We start from the raw sequence: 20,884 nt of genomic DNA, 5'->3' as shown, positions 1-20,884 counted from the left end.
ACTCAATTTGCCTGTTGAAAATTTAGGGGATCCTCCTCCACCCAAGGGTGATCCCGTGTTTGAGCTCAAACCGTTGCCTGATAATCTTAAATATGCTTATCTTGATGAAAAGAAGATATATCCTGTTATTATTAGTGCTAACCTTTCAGAGCATGAAGAAGAAAGATTATTGAAAACTCTGAAGAAGCACCGTGCTGCTATTGGATATACTCTTGATGATCTTAGGGGCATTAGTCCCACTCTATGTCAACATAAAATAAATTTGGAAGCAGATGCCAAACCAGTTCGTGATCCTCAACGACGTCTGAATCCTAAAATGAAAGAAGTGTTAAGAAAAGAAATACTCAAGCTTCTGGAGGCAGGTATAATCTATCCCATTGCTGATAGTGAGTGGGTAAGTCATGTCCATTGTGTCCCTAAGAAGGGAGGTATTACTGTTGTTCCTAATGATAAAGATGAATTGATTCCACAAAGAATTATCACAGGTTATAGGATGGTAATTGATTTCCGCAAATTAAATAAAGCTACTAAGAAAGATCATTACCCCTTACCTTTTATTGATCAAATGCTAGAAATATTATGCAAACACACACACTATTGCTTTCTAGATGGTTATTCTGGTTTCTCTCAAATACCTGTGTCGGCTAAATATCAATCAAAGACTACTTTTACATGCCCTTTTGGTACTTTTGCTTATAGACGTATGCCTTTTGGTTTATGTAATGCACCTGCTACCTTTCAAAGATGCATGATGGCTATATTCTCTGACTTTTGTGAAAAGATTTGTGAGGTTTTCATGGACGACTTTTCCATCTATGGTTCCTCTTTTGACGATTGCTTGAGCAATCTTGATCGAGTTCTGCAGAGATGTGAAGAAACTAATCTTGTCTTGAATTGGGAAAAGTGTCACATTATGGTTAATGAAGGTATTGTCTTGGGGCATAAAGTTTCTGAAAGAGGTATTGAAGTTGATAAAGCCAAGGTTGATGCTATTGAAAAGATGCCATGTCCCAAGGACATCAAAGGTATAAGAAGTTTCCTTGGTCACGCCGGATTTTACAGGAGGTTCATTAAGGACTTCTCAAAAATTTCTCGGCCTCTGACTAATTTATTGCAAAAAGATATACCATTTGTCTTTGATGATGATTGTGTAGAAGCATTTGAAATACTTAAGAAAGCATTAGTATCTGCACCTGTTGTTCAGCCACCTGATTGGAGCCTACCCTTTGAAATTATGTGTGATGCTAGTGATTATGCTGTAGGTGCTGTTCTAGGGCAAAGAGTTGATAAGAAATTAAATGTTATTCATTATGCTAGTAAGACTCTAGAAATGCTCAAAGAAATTATGCTACTACTGAGAAAGAGCTTTTAGCAGTTGTATTTGCTTGTGATAAGTTCAGATCTTATATTGTTGATACTAAAGTAACTATTCAAACTGATCATGCTGCTATTAAATATCTTATGGAAAAGAAAGATGCTAAGACTAGACTTATTAGATGGGTTCTCTTGCTACAAGAATTTGATTTGCATATTGTTGATAGAAAGGGAGCTGAGAACCCTGTTGCAGACAACCTGTCTAGGTTAGAAAATATTCTTGATGACCCACTACCTATTAATGATGACTTTCCTGATGAACAATTAAATGTTATAAGTACTTCTCGAGTACTCCATGGTATGCTGATTATGATAATTATATTGTTGCTAAGTTTATACCACCTAGTTTCACATACCAGCAAAAGAAAAAGTTTTTCTATGATTTAAGACATTACTTTTGGGATGACCCACATCTTTATAAGGAAGGAGTAGATGGTGTTATTAGACGTTGTGTACCTGAGCATTAACAGGAACAGATCCTATGCAAGTGTCATTCCGAGTCTTATGGAGGACACCACGCTGGAGATAGAACTGCACATAAGGTATTGCAATCTGGTTTTTATTGGCCTACTCTCTTCAAGGATGCCCGTAAGTTTGTCTTGTCTTGTGATGAATGTCAAAGAATTGGTAATATTAGTAGACGTCAAGAAATGCCTATGAATTATTCACTTGTTATTGAACCGTTTGATGTTTGGGGCTTTGATTATATGGGACCTTTTCCTGCCTCTAATGGATACACACATATTTTAGTTGTTGTTGATTACGTTACTAAGTGGGTAGAAGCTATTCCAACTAGTAGTGCTGATCATAACACTTCTATTAAAATGCTTAAGGAAGTTATTTTCCCGAGGTTTGGAGTCCCCAGATATTTAATGACTAATGGTGGTTCACACTTTATTCATGGTGCTTTCCGTAAAATGCTTGCTAAATATGATGTTAATCATAGAATTGCATCTCCTTATCACCCACAGTCTAGTGGTCAAGTAGAATTGAGCAATAGAGAGCTCAAATTAATTTTGCAAAAGACTGTTAATAGGTCTAGAAAGAATTGGTCTAAGAAACTTGATGATGCATTATGGGCTTATAGAACTGCATACAAAAATCCTATGGGTATGTCTCCGTATAAAATGGTTTATGAAAAAGCATGTCACTTACCTCTCGAACTAGAACATAAGGCTTATTGGGTTATTAAAGAGCTTAACTATGATTTGAAACTTGCCGGTGAGAAGAGGTTATTTGATATTAGCTCACTTGATGAATGGAGAACCCAAGCTTATGAAAATGCCAAGTTGTTTAAAGAAAAAGTTAAAAGATGGCATGACAAAAGGATACAAAAGCGTGAGTTTAATGTAGGTGATTATGTATTGCTTTACAACTCTCGTTTAAGATTTTTTTGCAGGAAAACTTCTCTCTAAATGGGAAGGCCCCTATGCCATCGAGGAGGTCTACCGTTCCGGTGCCATAAAAATCAACAACTTCGAGGGCACAAATCCGAAGGTGGTAAATGGTCAAAGAATTAAACATTATATCTCAGGTAATCCCATAAATGTTGAAACCAATATTATTGAAACCATAACCCCGGAGGAATACATAAGGGATACTTTCCGAAATGTTTCAGACTCCGAAAAGGAATAGGTATGTGGTACAGTAAGTAAACCAACTTCAAATTTTTTTAAGGCAATATTTCTCCGTTTTGGAATATTTAGAAAAATAGAAAAATAAGCAGCAATCCGGGAAGGACACGAGGGTGGTGGGCGCGTCCTACCCCCCAGGGCGCGCCCCCCTACCTCGTGAGCGCCTCGTGTGCCCTCCGGACTCCGTTTTCTTGCACGTTACGTATTTTGGTCGGTAAAAATTCATCATATAACCTCCCGAAGGTTTTGACTCCCGTATCACGCAAATCTCCTCTGATCTTGTTTTGAGTTGTTTTCTGTCAGGGTTTTCCAGGCTAGGCATCATGTCGTCTCCCTCCTCCAACAATGGTGACAAACGATGCTTGGCTAATGAAGATAGAACTGAAGAGGGAAGAACCCACGAGGGTCAACAAGGATGAAAGGACCAAAAAGGCCACGGAGGATCAAGCTCCGGCAGCAAAAGACATCCTTCAATTTGATCATAACCTTATTACCCCAACTGAGATCGAAGCTTTCAAGATGATTGAGTTAGCTCGTATACAAAACAAGTATCTCACACAAGAAAATATTTTGTTGAAGGAGCATATTGTCGCACTCAAGGGCGTTATTCGCAAGCTGGAGGACCTCTTACGCTCGATGTGCGATTACTCGTCACCACCACTGTCTCCTCCAACAAAGAAGAATTGAGTATCTGGGTATGGGCACTCCCCTTGGCAACTGCCAAGCTTGGGGGAGGTGCCCCAGTATCGTATCACAATCACAACTCCTATCTTTACCATTTTTCTTAGTTCGATCCTATTAGTAGTATCTTGATCTAGTAGAATAAAGTTTATGGCATGATCTAGTTTTGAGTTTTGCTTTATGATCTCTCTATGTAATCGAGTCTGTGAGTTATATATAATAAAGATTAGTGTTGAGTCAAGGGCTTGATTATTTTGCCATGATCTTGGGTGAATAAAGGAAAAGAGAAAAAGAATAAAAAGAAACAAAAAGTTCATATTGATCTTATTGAGAGTAATGACTTCACATAGAAAGAGTATGATGATTAAAAGTTGTTGGGAATTGGCAGACATAGCTTTGGTCATTGTTGCAATTAATAGGAAGTAATAAGGAAAGAGAGGTTTTCACATATAAATATATTATCATTGACATCTTTTATGATTGGGAGCACTCATTAAAATATGACATGCTAAAGAGTTGATGTTGGACAAGGAAGACAATGTAATGAGTTATGTCTTTCTTATATCTGAGATAAAGTATGTTGTCATGGATCCTCTAACTTGTTGAGCTTGCCTTTCCCCCTCATGCTAGCCAAATTCTCAGCACCAAGTAGAAATACTACTTGTGCTTCCAAATACCCTTAAACCAGTTTTGCCACGAGAGTCCACCATATCTACCTATGGATTGAGTAAGATCCTTCAAGTAAGTTGTCATCGGTGCAAAGCAATAAAAATTGCTCTAAATATGTATGTTTGATTGGTGTGGGAGAAATAAGCTTTATACGATCTTGTGATGTGGAAGTAATAAAAGCGACGGACTACATAGTAAAGGTTCACATCACAAGGGGCAATATAAAGTGACGTTCTTTCGCATTGAGATTTTATATATCCAACCATAAAAGCACATGGCAACCTCTGCTTCCCTCTGCGAAGGGCCTATCCTTTATTATTATCTTCTACCTTATGCAAGAGTCATGGTGATCTTCACCTTTTCTTTTTCATTTTATCCTTTGGCAAGCTCAACATGTTGGAAAGAACATGATATATATATATATATATATATATATATATATATATATATATAATTGGATGTAGGGGAGCAGGAACCATTATTGTTGACATTACCCTTGAGGTAAAAGGTTGTGGGGCAAAACTATAAGCCCCTATCTTTCTCTGTGTCCGATTAAAACTCCGTAACCACAAGTATCGCGTGAGTGCTAGCAATTATGGAGGACTAAATGATAGTTGAGTATGTGGACTTGCTTTTTAGCTCTGACATAGACTCTTTCCGATGTTATGATAAATTGCAATTGCTTCAATGACTGAGATTATAGTTTGTTGGAGCCCAATAAGGTTTATGATTTATACTTTTGCATTGTGAATAGATCATCACTTGAACATAAGTAATCATATAACAAAACCTATATATGTTGCTGTTATAATAACAATCATGATGCCTTCATGTCCGTATTTGTTTTATCTTTATCGACGCCTCTACCTCTAAACATGAGGACATATTTATTGTTATCGGCTTTTCGCTTGAGGAAAAGCGAGGTCTAAGCTTGGGGAGTTGATACGTCCATTTTGCATCATGCTTTTATATCAATATTTATTGCATTATGGACTATTATTTCACTTTATGTCACAATACTTATGGCTATTCTCTCTTATTTTACAAGGTTTACATAAAGAGGGAGAATGTCGGCAGCTGGAATTCTGGTCTGGAAAAGGAGCAAATATTAGAGACCTATTCTGCGCAACTCCAAAAGTCCTGAAACTCCACGGAATGTCTTAAAAGAAATAAAGAAAAATCCACGCCAAAGATGAAGGCCAAGGGGCCCACACCCTGCTCACGAGGGTGGGGGCGCCCCCCCTAGGGCGCGCCCCCCTACCTCGTGGGCCCCCTGGTGGCTCTCTGATGCCCATCTTCTCCTATGAGGTCTTTCGATGAGAAAAGAATAAGAAGGAACTTTTCGGGACGAGACTCCGCCGCCACGAGGCGGAACCTTGGCGGATCCAATCTAGAGCTCCGGCAGAGCTGTTCTGTCGGGGATACTTCCCTCCCGGAGGGGGAAATCATCACCATCATCATCACCAACGCTCCTCTCATCGGGAGAGGGCAATCTCCATCAACATCTTCACCAGCACCATCTCATCTCCAAACCCTAGTTCATCTCTTGTATCCAATTCTTGTCTCAAAGTCCGGGATTGGTGCTAGTAGGTTGCTAGTAGTGTTGATTACTCCTTGTAGTTGATGCTAATTGGTTTAATTGGTGGAAGATCATATGTTCAGATCCTATATGCATATTATTACCCCTCTGATTATGAACATGAATATGCTTTGTGAGTAATTACGTTCGTTCCTGAGGACAAGGGAGAAGTCTTGCTATGAGTAGTCATGTGAATTTGGTATTCGTTTGATATTTTGATAAGATGTATGTTGTCTAGCCTCTAGTGGTGTTATGTGAACGTCGACTACATAACACTTCACCATTATTTGGGCCTAGAGGAAGGCATTGGGAAGTAATAAGTAGATGATGGGTTGCTAGAGTGACAGAAGCTTAAACCCTAGTTTATGTGTTGCTTTGTAAGGGGCTGATTTGGATCCATATGTTTCATGCTATGGTTAGGTTTACCTTAATACTTTTGTTGTAGTTGCGGATGCTTGCAATAGAGGTTAATCATAAGTGGGATGCTTGTTCAAGTAAGAACATCACCCAAGCACCGGTCCACCCACATATCAAATTATCAAAGTATCGAACGCGAATCATATGAACGTGATGAAAACTAGCTTGACGATATTCCATGTGTCCTTGGGAGCGCTTTTCCTATTATAAGAGTTTGTTCCGGCTTGTCCTTTGCTACAAAAGGATTGGGCCATCTTGCTGCACTTTATTTACTTCTGTTACTTGTTGCTTGTTACACTTTATCATATCACAAAACTATCTATTACCACTTATTTCAATACTTGCAGAGAATACCTTGCTGAAAACCGCTTATCATATCCTTCTACTCCTCGTTGGGTTCGACACTCATACTTATCGGAAGGACTACGATAGATCCCCTATACTTGTGGGTCATCAAGTCTCTACTAGACTAGCTCATTAATCAAAGATGGTTAAGTTTCGTAACCATGGACATGTGTTGTCATTTGATGAACGGGATCACATCATTAGGAGAATGATGTGATGGACAAGACCCATCCGTTAACTTAGCATATTGATCGTTCAGTTTTATTGCTATTGCTTTCTTCATGTCAAATACATATTCCTTCTACTATGAGATTATGCAACTCCCGGATACCGGAGGAATATCTTGTGTGTTATCAAACGTCACAAAATGTAACTGGGTGATTATAAAAATGCTCTACATGTATCTCCGAAGGTGTTTGTTGGGTTGGCATAGATCAAGATTAGGATTTGTCACTCCAAGTATCGGAGAGGTATCTCTGGGCCCTCTCGGTAATGCACATCATAGTAAGCCTTGCAAGCAATGTGACTAATGAGTTAGTTGTGGGATGATGCATTATGGAACGAGTAAAGAGACTTGCCTGTAACGAGATTGAACTAGGTATGAAGATACTGACGATCGAATCTCGGGCAAGTAACATACCGATGACAAAGGGAACAACATATGTTGTCATTACTGTACGACCGATAAAGATCTTCGTAGAATATGCGGGAACCAATATGAGCATCCAGGTTCGGCTGTTGGTTATTGATCGGAGAGGTGTCTCGGTCATGCCTACATAGTTCTTGAACCCGTAGGGTCCGCACGCTTAACGTTCGATGACTATTTTGTATTATATGAGTTATGTGATTTGGTGACCAGATGTTGTTCGGAGTCTCGGATGAGATCACGGACATGACGAGGAGTATCGAAATGGTCGAGAGGTAAAGATTCATATATAGGACAATGATATTCGGACACCGGAAGTGTTCCGGGGGTACCGGGTACATATTGGGTCACCGGAAGGGGTTCCGGGCACCCCCCCGGCAAAGATTTGAGCCTATTGGGCTAAGAGGGGAAACACAGAAGCCAGCATGGGCTGCTGCGCCCCCTTGCTAGCCGAATAGGAAGGGGAAAGGAAAAGGGGAAGAGAGAAGGAAGGGGAGGCAATTCGGCCTCCCCCTTCCTTCCCTCCCCTCTCCCCTTTCCTTCCCTCTTCAGAAAAGATGGTAAGGGGGCCGAATTTGACAAGGCCCCCAAGTAGGATTCCTCCTACTTGGGGCGCCCCATGGTTGTCCCCCTCCCCCTCCCACCTATATATACGTGGGGAGGGGGTGCCTAGAACACACAACAAACATTGTTAGCCGTGTGCGGCGGCCCCCTCCACAGTTTATGCCCCCGATCATATTCATGTAGTGCTTAGGCGAAGCCCTGCGTGGATCAATTCACCATCACCGTCACCACGCCCTCGTGCTGACAGAACTCTCCCTCAGCACTTTGTTGGATCAAGAGTTCGAGGGACGTCATCGAGCTGAACGTGTGCAGAACTCGGAGGTGTCGTACGTTCGGTACTTGATCGGTCGGAACAAGAAGAAGTTCGACTACATTAACCGCGTTGTCAAACGCTTCCGCTTTCGGTCTACGAGGGTACATGGACACACTATCCCCCTCTCATTGCTATGCATCTCCTAGATAGATCTTGCATGAGCGTAGGATTTTTTTTGAAATTGCATTCTACGTTTCCCAACAATTGGAGAGGCCAAAGGGTTTCCAGAAATGCTCAGACCAATTGATTGCATGCATTGTCAATGGAAGAACTGCGCCAAAGGTTTGTGAGGAATGTATCAAGGACACACCAAAGATGCCACCATCACACTAGAAGCAGTGGCATCACATGACTTACATATTTGACATGCTTTCTTTGGAATGTCAGGTTCCCACAACGACATTAACGTGCTTCAGTGATCTTCGATGTTCAGGAGGCTTTGTAATGGGGAATCGCTGACGTGCAACCACACCGTCAACGGTTGTGACTACAACATGAGATACTATCTTGCTGATGTCATCTATTCTCAGTGGGCGGCGTTTGTGAAGACCATATCCGAACCACAGGGCAAGAAACAAAGCCGCTTTGCAACAATCCGTGAAGCAGCTAGGAAGGATGTGGAGAGGGCATTCGGAGTGCTTAAAGCTCATTGGGATTTGTTCGTGGAGCTGCAATTATGTGGAAATCAAAAACTTTTGTGGCAGTTCATGACATTTTGTGTTATTTTGCACAATATGATTATCAAGGATGAGGATGATGGTGTTGCCCAAACCAATGTCTTTGAAGCGCCTGAAGAACAAGTTCAAATCCTGAAAGATCAAGGTGTGGCTAAGCTTATGAACTTTCTACAGATGCATCCGAATCTTCGAGATCATCATGTGTACGCGCAGCTACTCAGTGGTCTTGTGGAGTATATGCGGACCTGCACTGGAACCAAAGAGTTGATGCTTGAATTGTGCACTTAAAATAAATTTTATGTAAATGTTATGTATTTTCGGTATCAACATTTGTTATTTACGTGCGATGCTTGCATGTATGATGGACGTGCATGAATTTGGGAGTCCGGATATGAGATACGTGGATGTCGGGCACGGGATACGAGGGCCTGTTCGGATGCGTCCGCGGATATATAGGGGCCGGATTTGCCAAGTCCGACTGTAGATGCTCTTAACTTACGGTTTTAGTAAATCTTAGATGCGTGGTGTTTTTTTCAGTCTAAGGTGACGTGAGAAGTGGCAGCAAAGAGCGTCGGTCGCGCTAAGGCGGAGCCGGAAACTTGCCAGAGCCGGAGAACAATATTGCGATCGGCAGCGACGTGCAAGAGCCAAGGTGGAGGTGAGAGAGATGAGGAGAGAAGGGAGGGGAGGGTCAAGGATGCAGGGCCCACCGGGGTTCCTGCAAATCATGGGGTTATGTTGATGGCCAGGGTAGTAGCCAACAACGATGGTGAGGAAGGTTAATGGAAGGGCGAGACAATGAGGTGGTGCGTGGTAGCGTCTCTTGGACGTGGGTGGTTGAGGCCTGTGGTTGGTTGAAGACGGGTGTGAGGATGCAAGAGATGAGGAGGTTGAAAATGAACAATGTTGATATGTCTTCACTGTGCTTCTATAACAAATAATAATGACATGTACTTTTCTTCGTTCTTTTTGTCTGTCCATGCATATATCATTGAAACTACCTCTATAGTTGGCATGAATTACCCACCACATCAGGCATAAGTCAAACAAACATTTCATTGAGGAAAAAACGATTGCTGCAAAGGAGAAGAGGCTTGGGTCCATACCAGGATGGCTAAGCAAACAAGCTTTAGTTAACCAATAAAGAAGAAAGGATAAACAAACAATTTTTTATTCATGGACCTTGAAACATTAGCCTACATGTTGTTTCCTTCTATTCGGCTTGCTCAACATGCCAATCAATGAGCTTCAAGCTTCACTAGTGGACTCAATAAATTTGATGAAAGGCAGTATGTTGTTCCGTTGCTCATGCTGCACGCTACCAAATTGAACTTTAAGAGAGAAAGCACATTGTAATTAATCCCGTTACTAGAGAAAAGCAAACACATTGAGCAGTTTTTATTGATATGTTTTTTGTAGACTTTGACGTGCACCTCTATGCCACGGGCAGGCGCAACATTTGAATGTTGTAGTACAGCATTATGGCCGTGAACGACTGAGCCGTTTGGATGTTGCCCCATCGCATTTATGGACATTTGGATGAACACATTAATTTCACACTCGTGTATGTGGTAAAGTTGTTAAAAGAAATAACGACACACTAGTACATGCTATTATTATGTTATACTCACTCCTTCTAAAATATAAGACGCGTTTGATTTTGCACGTTCTTTGATGCATGCCTTTGAGCATTAAACAGTAAAAAATGCACGGATTGAACATCTCTAAATTGTTGATTCTCAACAAAAAAACATTTGTAAATTGCATCGTCGCATTTGTCATGCAAAACAATTATATTTCATATGTCTATATGCTAGTTTTGTAGACATACAATAAGTAAAAATCGTGGTCAAAGTCATACGGTCAATACCAGAAAAAGTGAAGCGCACTTTATATTTACTAGCAAAAGGGGCCGTGCGTTGCAATGGGTCATTGATATTTTAGTACTTCGTCGCTGATTGTGCGCACCAAACTGAAATATTTCTTTCTTCTATTGTCAATTGCTAGTGAAATAATCGAGAGGAGATAATATACCTGAATAGTGAAGTTGTGAGCATAGCGTATTTCTCCTTCTCATTGATTCATATGCATCATTTGTTTGGAGGGCAAGCTTGTAGCAGAGTTAAACCCAGAAAAAAATTGAATACGAATCAAGGGACATAGCAGCATTCACATGAAAAGCCCTAGAGAAAATAAAGTAAATGATACCTCCGATAGCAGGTTGAAGAAGTGGATAGTATGTTTGAAAACATGAACTATGCACAGCAAGCCTGGTTGTTTCGTACATACAAATTCCCTTGTATTGATGAAAACATAAATTCACCTATAAAGAAACTAACAAATTCAGTTAGTCAACACAAACACTTTGCCTATGAAACTCAAGCTGAAATTCCATTGCACCAACAATATTTTAGTATTGTGGTCTTCTAGATTAGAAGAACACCACCATTTGTAGTTAATTAGACAAAGCTTGGCCGGTGCTTCTTGGAGCCCTCCTCCTAACGACCAACTACTTGTCGAGGTCAACGGCGTGCAGTGGTGCACCCACCCTACCGTATCTATAATCGTGTATGAAAATGGACAGCGACTAAGCAATGACAATACTGGAGAGTACACAATCTCCTAAATGACCCGGTTCTACATGTACACTACGTATACACAACAAACCTCGGGCTGATTGATCTTTGTGGCTGCCCCGAACACACAAGCACGCACGTACACGAAAACTCCAAATCAATTATGCCCGTTATCTTATCACCTGGATAGAAATCATCGCCAGTTTCAGGTATAAGTAGTCTAGATGGGACAGTTTCATAATTATAGAATCCTTGCCCAAGACATAAAGCAAACTCTAGCTCAACTGGTCGTGGCCTGTAAAGTTTTGCGCTTGTCACACATCAGATGGGCCGTCTGAGTTGGGCCACAACGGGGCCGGCTAAATTGGGCCACAATGATGGCGAAGAAAAATTTAGATGGCCTGTAATGCGTGACGGACGAAAATTATTATATGGTAACGACGGACAGACGAAAATTATCATTATGACGGACGAAAATTAGGGAGGAAAGATAAAAATCTTTCTCTAATAATAAACCAACGATTGCTGTCAGGCTTTTTGCAAACAAGTTCTCCCGTTTCTGATAAATTAACCCACAGTCCTACATGTAATGTGTGGTAATGATGGAAAACGTTTCGTTTTTTTTTTTGCAGAAAAACCCTGCCACCACCGGCCACCTCCACCACTTATCCATTGCCTGCCTCTATTGTACCGCCCGGCACGCCCCGCCGCTTGCCGCCGGCGTCGACGCTGCATAAGCCAAGGCAGGGGAATGTGTCGCGGAGGGCGTCCGCACCGCGTGAGCCCAGGAATGGGGTGAGGCGTCGCGGCGGGCGTTGTAGAACGCGGCGGACCGAGGCGTCACGGCAGAGGAGGATAAGGCGGCCGGCGTGCTCTCTTAGGGTGAGGCGTCGCGGCGTGGCGGTGGTGTTGGCTGCGGTGGAGCGTGCTGCGACGGGGCGGCTTCAGGCGGTAGTGGCTGAACTGGAGTGCGGGCGCTACCGCAACGGCGAACTAGAGGAGAGGCTCCGGCAGTGGGCCAGGCATGGCTAAGCGTCACCAAGAGCCATGAGGTCGTCGCCCGCCGGCCTCCGCGCCACGCTGGACCAGTTGCTGCAACCCCCCTGCGCCGTCGCGGTGGGACGCCTGCGTTTCTGCTGCTCCGGTGCCGGCACCTGTCCTTGTGCGGTGCGTGCGGACCAGCCGAGGTAGCGAGCACCCAACAGCCTGATGAGTAGGATATGAACACGGCTTCGCGAGCGAGCTCCCATGGACGGAGAGGCGGCCGGAGGCAGGGGGAGCTCCAAGGCAGCCTGATGAGTAGGAGATGAATGCCGGCTTCGTGGGCGAGCTCCCGCGGCAGGCCAGGCGAGAGGAGGTGGATCCATCTGCTCTGACGTGGATCCAGCGGCGGGGTGGACGAATCGAGGCGGAGGAACACGAGCCTGGCGGAGAGACAGGCGGAGGCGGGGCGAAGCTCCAGGGCGGCGGGGGTGCTACGGGTTCCATGGTGACTCCCTTCTCTGGAGAAAACAAAGATTAGAGAGAGAAGAAGAAGAAGGGAAAAGTTAGAGAAAGGAGGAGAGGGGCGGCAGCTGGGCTTGCCCTGCTTCAGGTGGATCATGGCACAGAGGAGAGCTCCTCTCCAGGCATGGTGAGGCTGACTGCTGGAGTTGGGAAGGGGCTAATTAGCGAAGGGGAAAATAAATGGGATAGGAACGAGAGAGGGGCTGCAATGCTGCGTCTAGAGATAAGACTAAGCGATCGATCCGGTGGCTCCATGGCGGTCGAGCAGGCGAGAGATCTCGCCCGAGTTACACATGGCGTCCACTGGGTCCCACACCACCACCTAAGCCTACTGGTCCAGTAGTTTCTTTCTATCCTATACCCAACCACACGCGAACTCTTCTCGCCGCGTGGCTGTTCATGTGAATTAGCAACTTGAATATACACAAGCTTTCTTTTCCTTCAAAATACTGTATTTTATGCGCCGGTACTGAATGTTTTAACCACCAATGCCGAATAAAATAGTACCTAGGCACCGAATTAAAAAGGGGTTGCTAGCAGATCATCGATGAGAACAGACCAAGATAATTCGTGAAGGGCAATGCATTGGGTATTATCGGATATTATTGCCCTTTTGAAATTGTAGTACATACATGTTGAATGTCAAAATATTGAGTATAAACTATACTTTGCTTGCTCTGAGAAGATAAAACCGACATAAAACCGATTATCATCCCGCAATAATTAAAGTCTAGACTCCCAAGTCTCAGCAAATTATTATGCCAGTGGTGGCTGACCGCGAGCCGGCTGCGACATGGGTTGTAGCAGTGATCTTCGGTGTCGGCGAGCCAGCTGCAGCAACGAGACGCACGAGGATAGATGTGGAACGACAAGTGTGTGAGATAGATAACGAATAACGGCTACACGCATACCGATTAGACAATTGTTGACCCTGTTTTTCTTTTTTTCCTCTCTACTTCCGGATAGCGTCTAGCGATGGTCATAGAGATATTATGGTGGTGTCAACTGTAATTAAAATGGGATTACAGGTTATGCGTATCGCCCTTGGAATGGACATAGAACCTGTGCAGAACCTAGAACCAAGATGTTGATGGACAAGGGACTCTCGCTAAATTTAAATACACATCAATTCTTTCTATCGTTGCAACCATGGGCACCTAGCTATTTGCTACCATTGTCTTTTGATCAATTCTCTCAAATACTACCTTCGTCCGGGATTAAAAAGCCCTTGAGCCATGAAACCAAGACACTGTGTAGCTTTTGATCGAATTTTTATCCCGTTGCATCGCACGGGCCATTTTCCTAGTAAAGATAAAATATATATATTTTGATGAGAAAGAGGTACTACTTTATATTTATCTTTTGATGAGAAGGAGGGAGTACGTACTAGTAGTAATTCAACGGCATCCGTGGAATCGGTACAAGTGCAGTAGGCAGCACTGAACCCCGAAGGAGCACGGAACTGTATGTATCGTGCATCGCAAGCCTCTCACCGTCCCAGACTGAGACCCAGCCGGACACGTTTCTGCCGCCGCGAGCCGCACGTGGCCACGGATCCCGACATCGTCACCGCCGTATAGGGCCCGCTCAGCCCAGGGCAGGGCAGATCTCCCGCCATCTCCGTCGCGCCTCTCCCGCCAAAACCCCGCGCGGGCCCACCGCGCAGCCGCCGCACCGGACATAAAAATCCTCTCTTTTGGCGCGCACTCCCACCTATTTTCCCCTGCCCTGCCCTGCCTCCCACACCCTTCTCCGCCACGCCGCCCCACCGCAACAACCCTACTCTCCTCGCCGCAGCCGCTCGCCGGAGTCCATAGCCTCCAGATTTCGTCCGTCCCCGGAGGTTATACTCCTACTGGGGGAGGCAGCGTATGGACGGAGCAGACGCGCCGCAGCCCGCGAGGTCGGGGTCGGGGGTCACGGCGTGCTCCACGTCCACGGCCCCCGCGAGGATGAACGGCGGCGCCAACGCCAACAACAACGCCGCCGCCGCAATGGAGGAGCGCTTCGCTGATGTCTGCAAGGTACGGGGCCCAGTCAATCCACCCCTGCCTTCTTTCCCCTTCTCGGACCAGGGGTTCAGTTCTTTGTGCCGATCTGTTCCTACTTTCCCCGCTTAGATTAGATTGTCTCCGTCAAGATTCAACAAGAAATCATGGCGGGCGTTGCGCCATTCTCAAATTTCGCGGTCTCGACCCCATCTTCTCCCGTTCTATATGCTGGATTCGATTCCCGCTTATCTTTTTCATGTACGATTGGTTGGGGGGAAATTTGCCATCTTTTTTGCCCCCATGCTCCAGATCCTTGGGATTCTGCGCTCTCGTCCCCTTGGATTAGATTGTCTTCTCCCCCCTTCAGATTCTTCTGCGGGTTCGGTGTGATTTTGCGCTTACCGCTTTCAAATCCTCTGGCGGCGGTGCTATTTCGTGATTATCTTGGCGGCATCTTTTTGGGGCGAATGATTTTCTGGCGGCTAATTTCTGTGACCTGTGGTTAACCCCTCCAAATCTTAGAAAAAATCACCCTTTACTGTTAATTTGTACTCCGTACTACTATCTCCTGTACTGGAACTTGTGTGTTTTATCCGTAGCCATAGACATTTACCTGCAGGCAGAGCGTATTAAGTTGTTTATTCCGCCTGATCTTTGACCATGATTTAGGGCAGGCGACAAGCTTCCATCTTGTGGGCTATTTCCATGTCTGAGTTTTTGTTCATTATCTAATCCTGCCAACTACTCTATTTGCCGGCGAACAGAGGAAGCTAGTGCTCGACGAGAGCACGACGAGGCAGGCGATGCAGCTGTTTAAGGAGACCAAGATCATCCTCCTGTCCAGCATGTCATCCTTGGGCAGTGGATCGGTAAATCTCGGCGTCTTCATCCGCAAACCATGTCATGTTCTGATGTACAGCAGCAGCTAAAATTTGTGTTTCTTGTGCTTAATAGCCCGAGGAGATTGAGAGGTCCTGGTGCGCTTGTGTCCTTTACTGCGTGTCAAAGCTCGGCAACGCAGGGAAGGCCAAGGAAGACCGTGGCATCACGCTGCGCCAGATTTTGAGGGCATTCGATCTCAAGTGAGACTGCAGTTTTTCTTCTAACCAAGTTCTCAGTTAATTGCTTTAGCTAGTCTGTTTCTCATCTCTGTGGATGCTCTGCAGGATTGTTGATTTTTTCAAGGAGATGCCTCAGTTCTGCATAAAGGTTGGATTCATTCTGACTGGTCTCTATGGTTCAGATTGGGAGAAGAGGCTTGTGGTAATTTAATTATGCACACACAAATGGCTTATCCCCTGGTTTGAGAACTGAAACACATATTATGTGTTCATCCCTTGCTGATTAATGCCATTTATTTGTTTTGTGTTCAGTTACAGGAGCTGCAGGCCAATCTTGTCCATTTATGCTCCCTAGGCCGGTAAGTTCCTCTGCATGTAACCTAAAATGCCCACATGGCAACTCTGTTCACTGAATCTTAGCTCATTTGCTGCTGCACTCATCGCTCTTTTTTGTAGTTTTTTCCTGGTCTTGAGCATTTATGAACTAGTATTGTGTTTGACAAGCGGCAGCGATGTTTCTCTTGTTCAGGCATTACAGGCGCGCATACCAGGAGCTATTCCTCTTAAACGATGGCAAACCTGCAAATAATTCTTCAGAGCTAAATGTGCAACAAGCTTCTGAATATTATGACTTTGGATGGTTACTCTTCTTAGTTCTGAGAAACCAAGCATCAAGCGCCGTGAAGAATCTTTTAACATCCACAACTGAGTTGGTTTCTGTGTTGGTAAGGACTCCCTACTATGATCTATCTCACACGTGTCGCCTGATCTTCTCTTCATATGCAACAAGACAAAATGTCCTTGTATGATATTTGTCTAACTTGTAAACACTGAATACTTATTGCTTGCAGGCTGTGCTTATTATTCATATCCCTGTGCGGTTAAGGAACTTCAGCATCGAGGATTCGTCCTGCTTTGGTAATGATTCCCTCTTTGTTTTGACTATTTTCATGCTCAGCTTGTTTGGCAGCTACATCCTTTTTATCTGAAAAGGAGGTTAAACCCTAGCCTCTGCATCGATTGGTGCACACAGCCATTGGCAGTTACAGCTTTAAACTGATGGATGCTGTTTATATTGATTTGAATCAGCTAAGAAGTCAGATAAGGGAGTCAATCTTATTGCATCCCTCTGTGAAAGATATCTTACCTCAGAAGATGAGTTGAGCAAAGCACTGCAGAAGACAAACATTCTCATAAAGGATATTTTAAAAAAGAAACCATGCTCGGATGTTTCAGAGTGCCAGCAGGGCAGTTTATCGTTTATTGATCCAGGTATGAGTCTGGGCTGCAAACAGAAGTTCTTAAAGTTTTGACTCTATGTTTGTCTTTCATGAATTTTTTGTTGGCCAATGTCACAGCTACTTTTTTCTTTGATGCAGAGGGCTTGACGTTTTTCAAGAATTTTCTTGAGGAAGATTCATTGAAATCAAGTTTGCAGGTCCTGGAAAAGGAATATGTGAATGGACTTGATACAAAGGGAGAACTAGATGCACGGATGTTTGCTAATGATGAGGACAGTTTGCTTGGCAGTGGAAGTCTGTCAGGAGGTGCCCTTAAATTGCCGGGCACAAAGGTAATTACTAATGAGCCTATGCCCATCCTACATTCTTTCATAGCTCAAAAGCTTTGATCTTTACTAACCTAATTATCTGTGATCTCGCAGAGAAAGTATGATGATGTTATGGCCTCACCTACCAAATCAACAGCAAGTCGAGCCCCAATGTCTCCTCCACGTTTCTGTCCGTCACCTAATGGAAATAGCTTCTGCAACTCAAAGATGGCTCCTTTCACCCCAGTGAGCACAGCCATGACAACTGCCAAGTGGCTTCGAAGTACAATATCGCCTCTCCCTTCCAAACCTTCTGGGGAGTTGCTGCGCTTCTTCTCTGCATGTGATAAGGATGTAACAGATGACATCACATGCAGAGCTGCCATTATACTTGGAGCCATATTCACAGGCAGTTCTTTTGGTGAGCGTATGTGTACTAGTTTGCGAAACACAAGCGGGATGGATGCTATCTGGACAGAGCAAAGGAAAATGGAAGCTCTTAAGCTGTACTATAGAGTTCTGGAGTCAATGTGCAGAGCAGAGTCACAGATCTTGAGTGGGAGCAATCTTACGTCACTTCTGTCTAATGAGCGATTCCATCGTTGTATGATTGCCTGTTCTGCTGAGTTAGTTCTGGCCACTCACAAGACAGTCACAATGATGTTCCCAGCTGTGCTGGAGAAAACTGGCATAACAGCTTTTGATTTGAGCAAAGTCATAGAGAGCTTTGTCAGACATGAAGATTCACTTCCGCGAGAGTTGAAGCGTCATTTGAATTCACTTGAGGAGCGACTTCTGGAAAGCATGGCATGGGAGAAAGGCTCCTCAATGTACAATTCCTTAATTGTTGCTAGACCTACATTGTCTGCAGAAATAAACCGGCTAGGTTTACTGGCTGAACCAATGCCTTCGCTTGATGCTATTGCGGTGCATCATGATATTTCACTGGGTGGCCTTCCACCTCTCCCATTTCACAAGCAACCAGGTAGCAGTTTTGGGAAGTCACCACTAACATATGCCTGTTATATCATGTTTTCGAATCTGTGCTGCCAATTGAGTAGCATTTTTAGGGCTTTCCCACTTGGTATATGAAGTTACTAAACTTCCTGTGTGTCAATGATATTTTCTGTAGATAAAGATGAAGTTAGATCGCCCAAAAGAGCATGTACTGAAAGGAGAAATGTGCTGGTGGACAACTCATTTAGATCACCAGTAAAGGATGCCATCAAATCAAAGTTTCTACCTCCTCTTCAGTCGGCGTTTGCAAGGTTTGACATTTCTTCCTGATTCCTGTGTGAACTCTTCAGGTTAGCGAGGCGAGATGCTAAACTGAAACTTTGCCTTCTGTGTTCTTAATTGCAGCCCAACAAGACCTAATCCAGCAGCAGGAGGAGAAACATGCGCAGAGACAGGAATAGGTGTATTCTTGAGCAAGGTGGGTGTTTGTTTTTGATGCAATGTAATGTGATGCACTAAAATGCTTGCTGATCATACTGTACCCTTTTTGCCCCCCTGCAGATAACAAAACTTGCAGCCATTAGAATCAAATGTCTCTGTGAAAGATTGCAACTTAGTCAGCAAATTCTGGAGCGAGTATACTCCCTTGTCCAGCAAATTATCAGCCAACAAACCGCTCTTTTTTTCAACAGGCACATTGACCAGATCATACTGTGCTGCATATATGGAGTTGCAAAGGTATGTTTAATTTATCACTGTCCTTGGAAAACCTTCAGATAAAGGCCTTGCTCGCTACAATTAATTTACTGTTCATATATCTTTTTTCACAGATATCTCAACTAGCCCTTACCTTCAAGGAGATTATTTTTAGCTACAGAAAACAGTCTCAATGCAAGCCACAGGTTTTCCGTAGTGTTTATGTTAATTGGCCATCAAGGAGCCGCAGCGGGGTAAAACCTCACATTGTTTTAATTGTTCAAGGGATTTTTTCCCCGGTTTTCAATTGGCTGGTATTCTGAAGGGAGTATCTGATAAACTGTTTTCATGACAGAAAATAGGAGAGGATCATGTTGATATCATCACTTTCTACAACGAAGTATTTATTCCTACCGTCAAGCCTTTGTTGGTGGATCTTGGACCTGGTACCAGTCCAAACAGAAACAATGAGCCAAAAAGTGGTGGCGATGGTATGCATCGATTAACTGAAAATAAGCAAGATTGTTCAAATGCTGGATTTGCAAATGATTTTTCTGAAGTGTTTGTTTTTTTGTCACATCAGCAGCCTCATTTCCAGAATCTCCTCGGCTGTCTAGGTTTCCGAACCTTCCTGACATGTCTCCAAAGAAAGTTTCTGCCACTCATAATGTATATGTCTCCCCGCTACGATCGTCAAAGGTGAATAGTTTTGTGAAGTTTCTATGCTTTATTTAGCATCATCCTGGTCATGTGTGACTCTAAATTGTTGCACTAGTCCTTGATCAATGTTGCTGACTGATAAAATTGATCATTTCAGATGGACACCCTGCTTTCGCCGAGCTCCAAGAGCTATTACGCGTGTGTCGGGGAGAGCACCCATGCATTTCAGAGCCCCTCCAAGGATCTGAATGCGATTAACACCCGCCTAAACAGGTAAAAACCAGAGTCTGGAAATTGTCCTCGTTCGACTGTCAAGAAGCAAATCATGAGAACACTTGCAATTTGTGCAGCGGGAAGAAAGTTAACGGAAGGCTCAACTTCGACGTGGTGAGCGATCTGGTGGTGGCCAGAAGCCTGAGCGACCAGAACGGCAGCTCCGCTGCTGCGATGGCGGTCTTCGGCACCAAGACGCCGGTAAAGGGCGAGCAGCAGGACCCTTAGCTTGGTCGTGCGGCGTAGCCATCACGACCTATTGATACAAATGCTAATCTGTTAGGTGTGAGCCCGATCTAGTAGTGTTAGATGTTTTAGTCTCTGATATGTGTTCCCTGACATGGGGAGCCACTCTGTGTGAGCAGCTCTTTACTCTTGTGATATATAAAAAGAAGGGCTGCCCTGAGAGAGAGGGACCCGCTAACCTGTGCCGCGTGGATTCTGATTTTTGTTCATCTTTTTTTTTTTGAAACGAGGCAAAAGATTTGCCATTTTCATTGATTAAGAAGAAGAGAATTGCCCGGTTAATTGACGGAAAACCAGGCTAAAACTGATACAACTTAACCCACATGACATGGGCACCACCGGCCAACCTGGCCACCGACATGGGACACAAAGCTGCAAAGAAGAAAGGCACTCGCCGAGGAGCCGCAAGCGTCATCGTCATCACCGGTTGCATTGAACGAGCAACTCCGACTTAACCGTAGAGCTTCAAC

General features: G+C 44.0%; 1 protein-coding gene across 4 annotated transcripts; it reads left to right on the top strand.

The window, feature by feature from the left end:
• The first annotated feature begins 14,684 nt into the window (after positions 1-14,684).
• On the top strand, positions 14,685-20,594 carry LOC119328817 (retinoblastoma-related protein 1). Of its 4 annotated transcripts, none has more exons than XM_037601812.1 (18): positions 14,685-15,005; positions 15,737-15,841; positions 15,927-16,054; positions 16,139-16,235; positions 16,346-16,392; positions 16,563-16,758; positions 16,885-16,951; positions 17,123-17,305; positions 17,413-17,606; positions 17,697-18,567; positions 18,715-18,850; positions 18,945-19,017; positions 19,101-19,277; positions 19,370-19,489; positions 19,591-19,726; positions 19,822-19,934; positions 20,053-20,168; positions 20,246-20,594. In XM_037601812.1, exons 1-18 carry the CDS (start codon positions 14,853-14,855, stop codon positions 20,394-20,396), a joined length of 3,063 nt encoding a protein of 1,020 aa, XP_037457709.1. In that variant the 5' UTR covers positions 14,685-14,852; the 3' UTR covers positions 20,397-20,594. The 4 variants fall into 4 exon arrangements, 2 of the variants coding, with proteins under 2 accessions (XP_037457709.1, XP_037457708.1); XM_037601811.1 differs by having other exon boundaries at positions 14,686-15,005; positions 19,819-19,934; XR_005159176.1 differs by lacking the exons at positions 20,053-20,168; positions 20,246-20,594 and having other exon boundaries at positions 19,370-19,520.
• Positions 20,595-20,884: the final 290 nt, after the last annotated feature.

This window comes from Triticum dicoccoides, chromosome 7A, assembly GCF_002162155.2.
Source record: "Triticum dicoccoides isolate Atlit2015 ecotype Zavitan chromosome 7A, WEW_v2.0, whole genome shotgun sequence".
Lineage (NCBI taxonomy): Eukaryota > Viridiplantae > Streptophyta > Magnoliopsida > Poales > Poaceae > Triticum > Triticum dicoccoides.
The sequence above is the reverse complement of the archived record's forward strand: the minus strand, read 5'-3'. Positions and strand labels throughout refer to the sequence as shown.

What these genes read in the sequence shown, in the direction of transcription:
- LOC119328817 (XM_037601811.1), top strand. Translation starts at nt 14,853, where the DNA reads ATGGACGGAGCAGACGCGCCGCAGCCCGCGAGGTCGGGGTCGGGGGTC. An exon ending in GCTTCGCTGATGTCTGCAAG is followed by an intron (nt 15,006 to 15,736) that starts GTACGGGGCCCA and finishes GCCGGCGAACAG; the next exon opens with AGGAAGCTAGTGCTCGACGA. An exon ending in ATTAACACCCGCCTAAACAG is followed by an intron (nt 20,169 to 20,245) that starts GTAAAAACCAGA and finishes CAATTTGTGCAG; the next exon opens with CGGGAAGAAAGTTAACGGAA.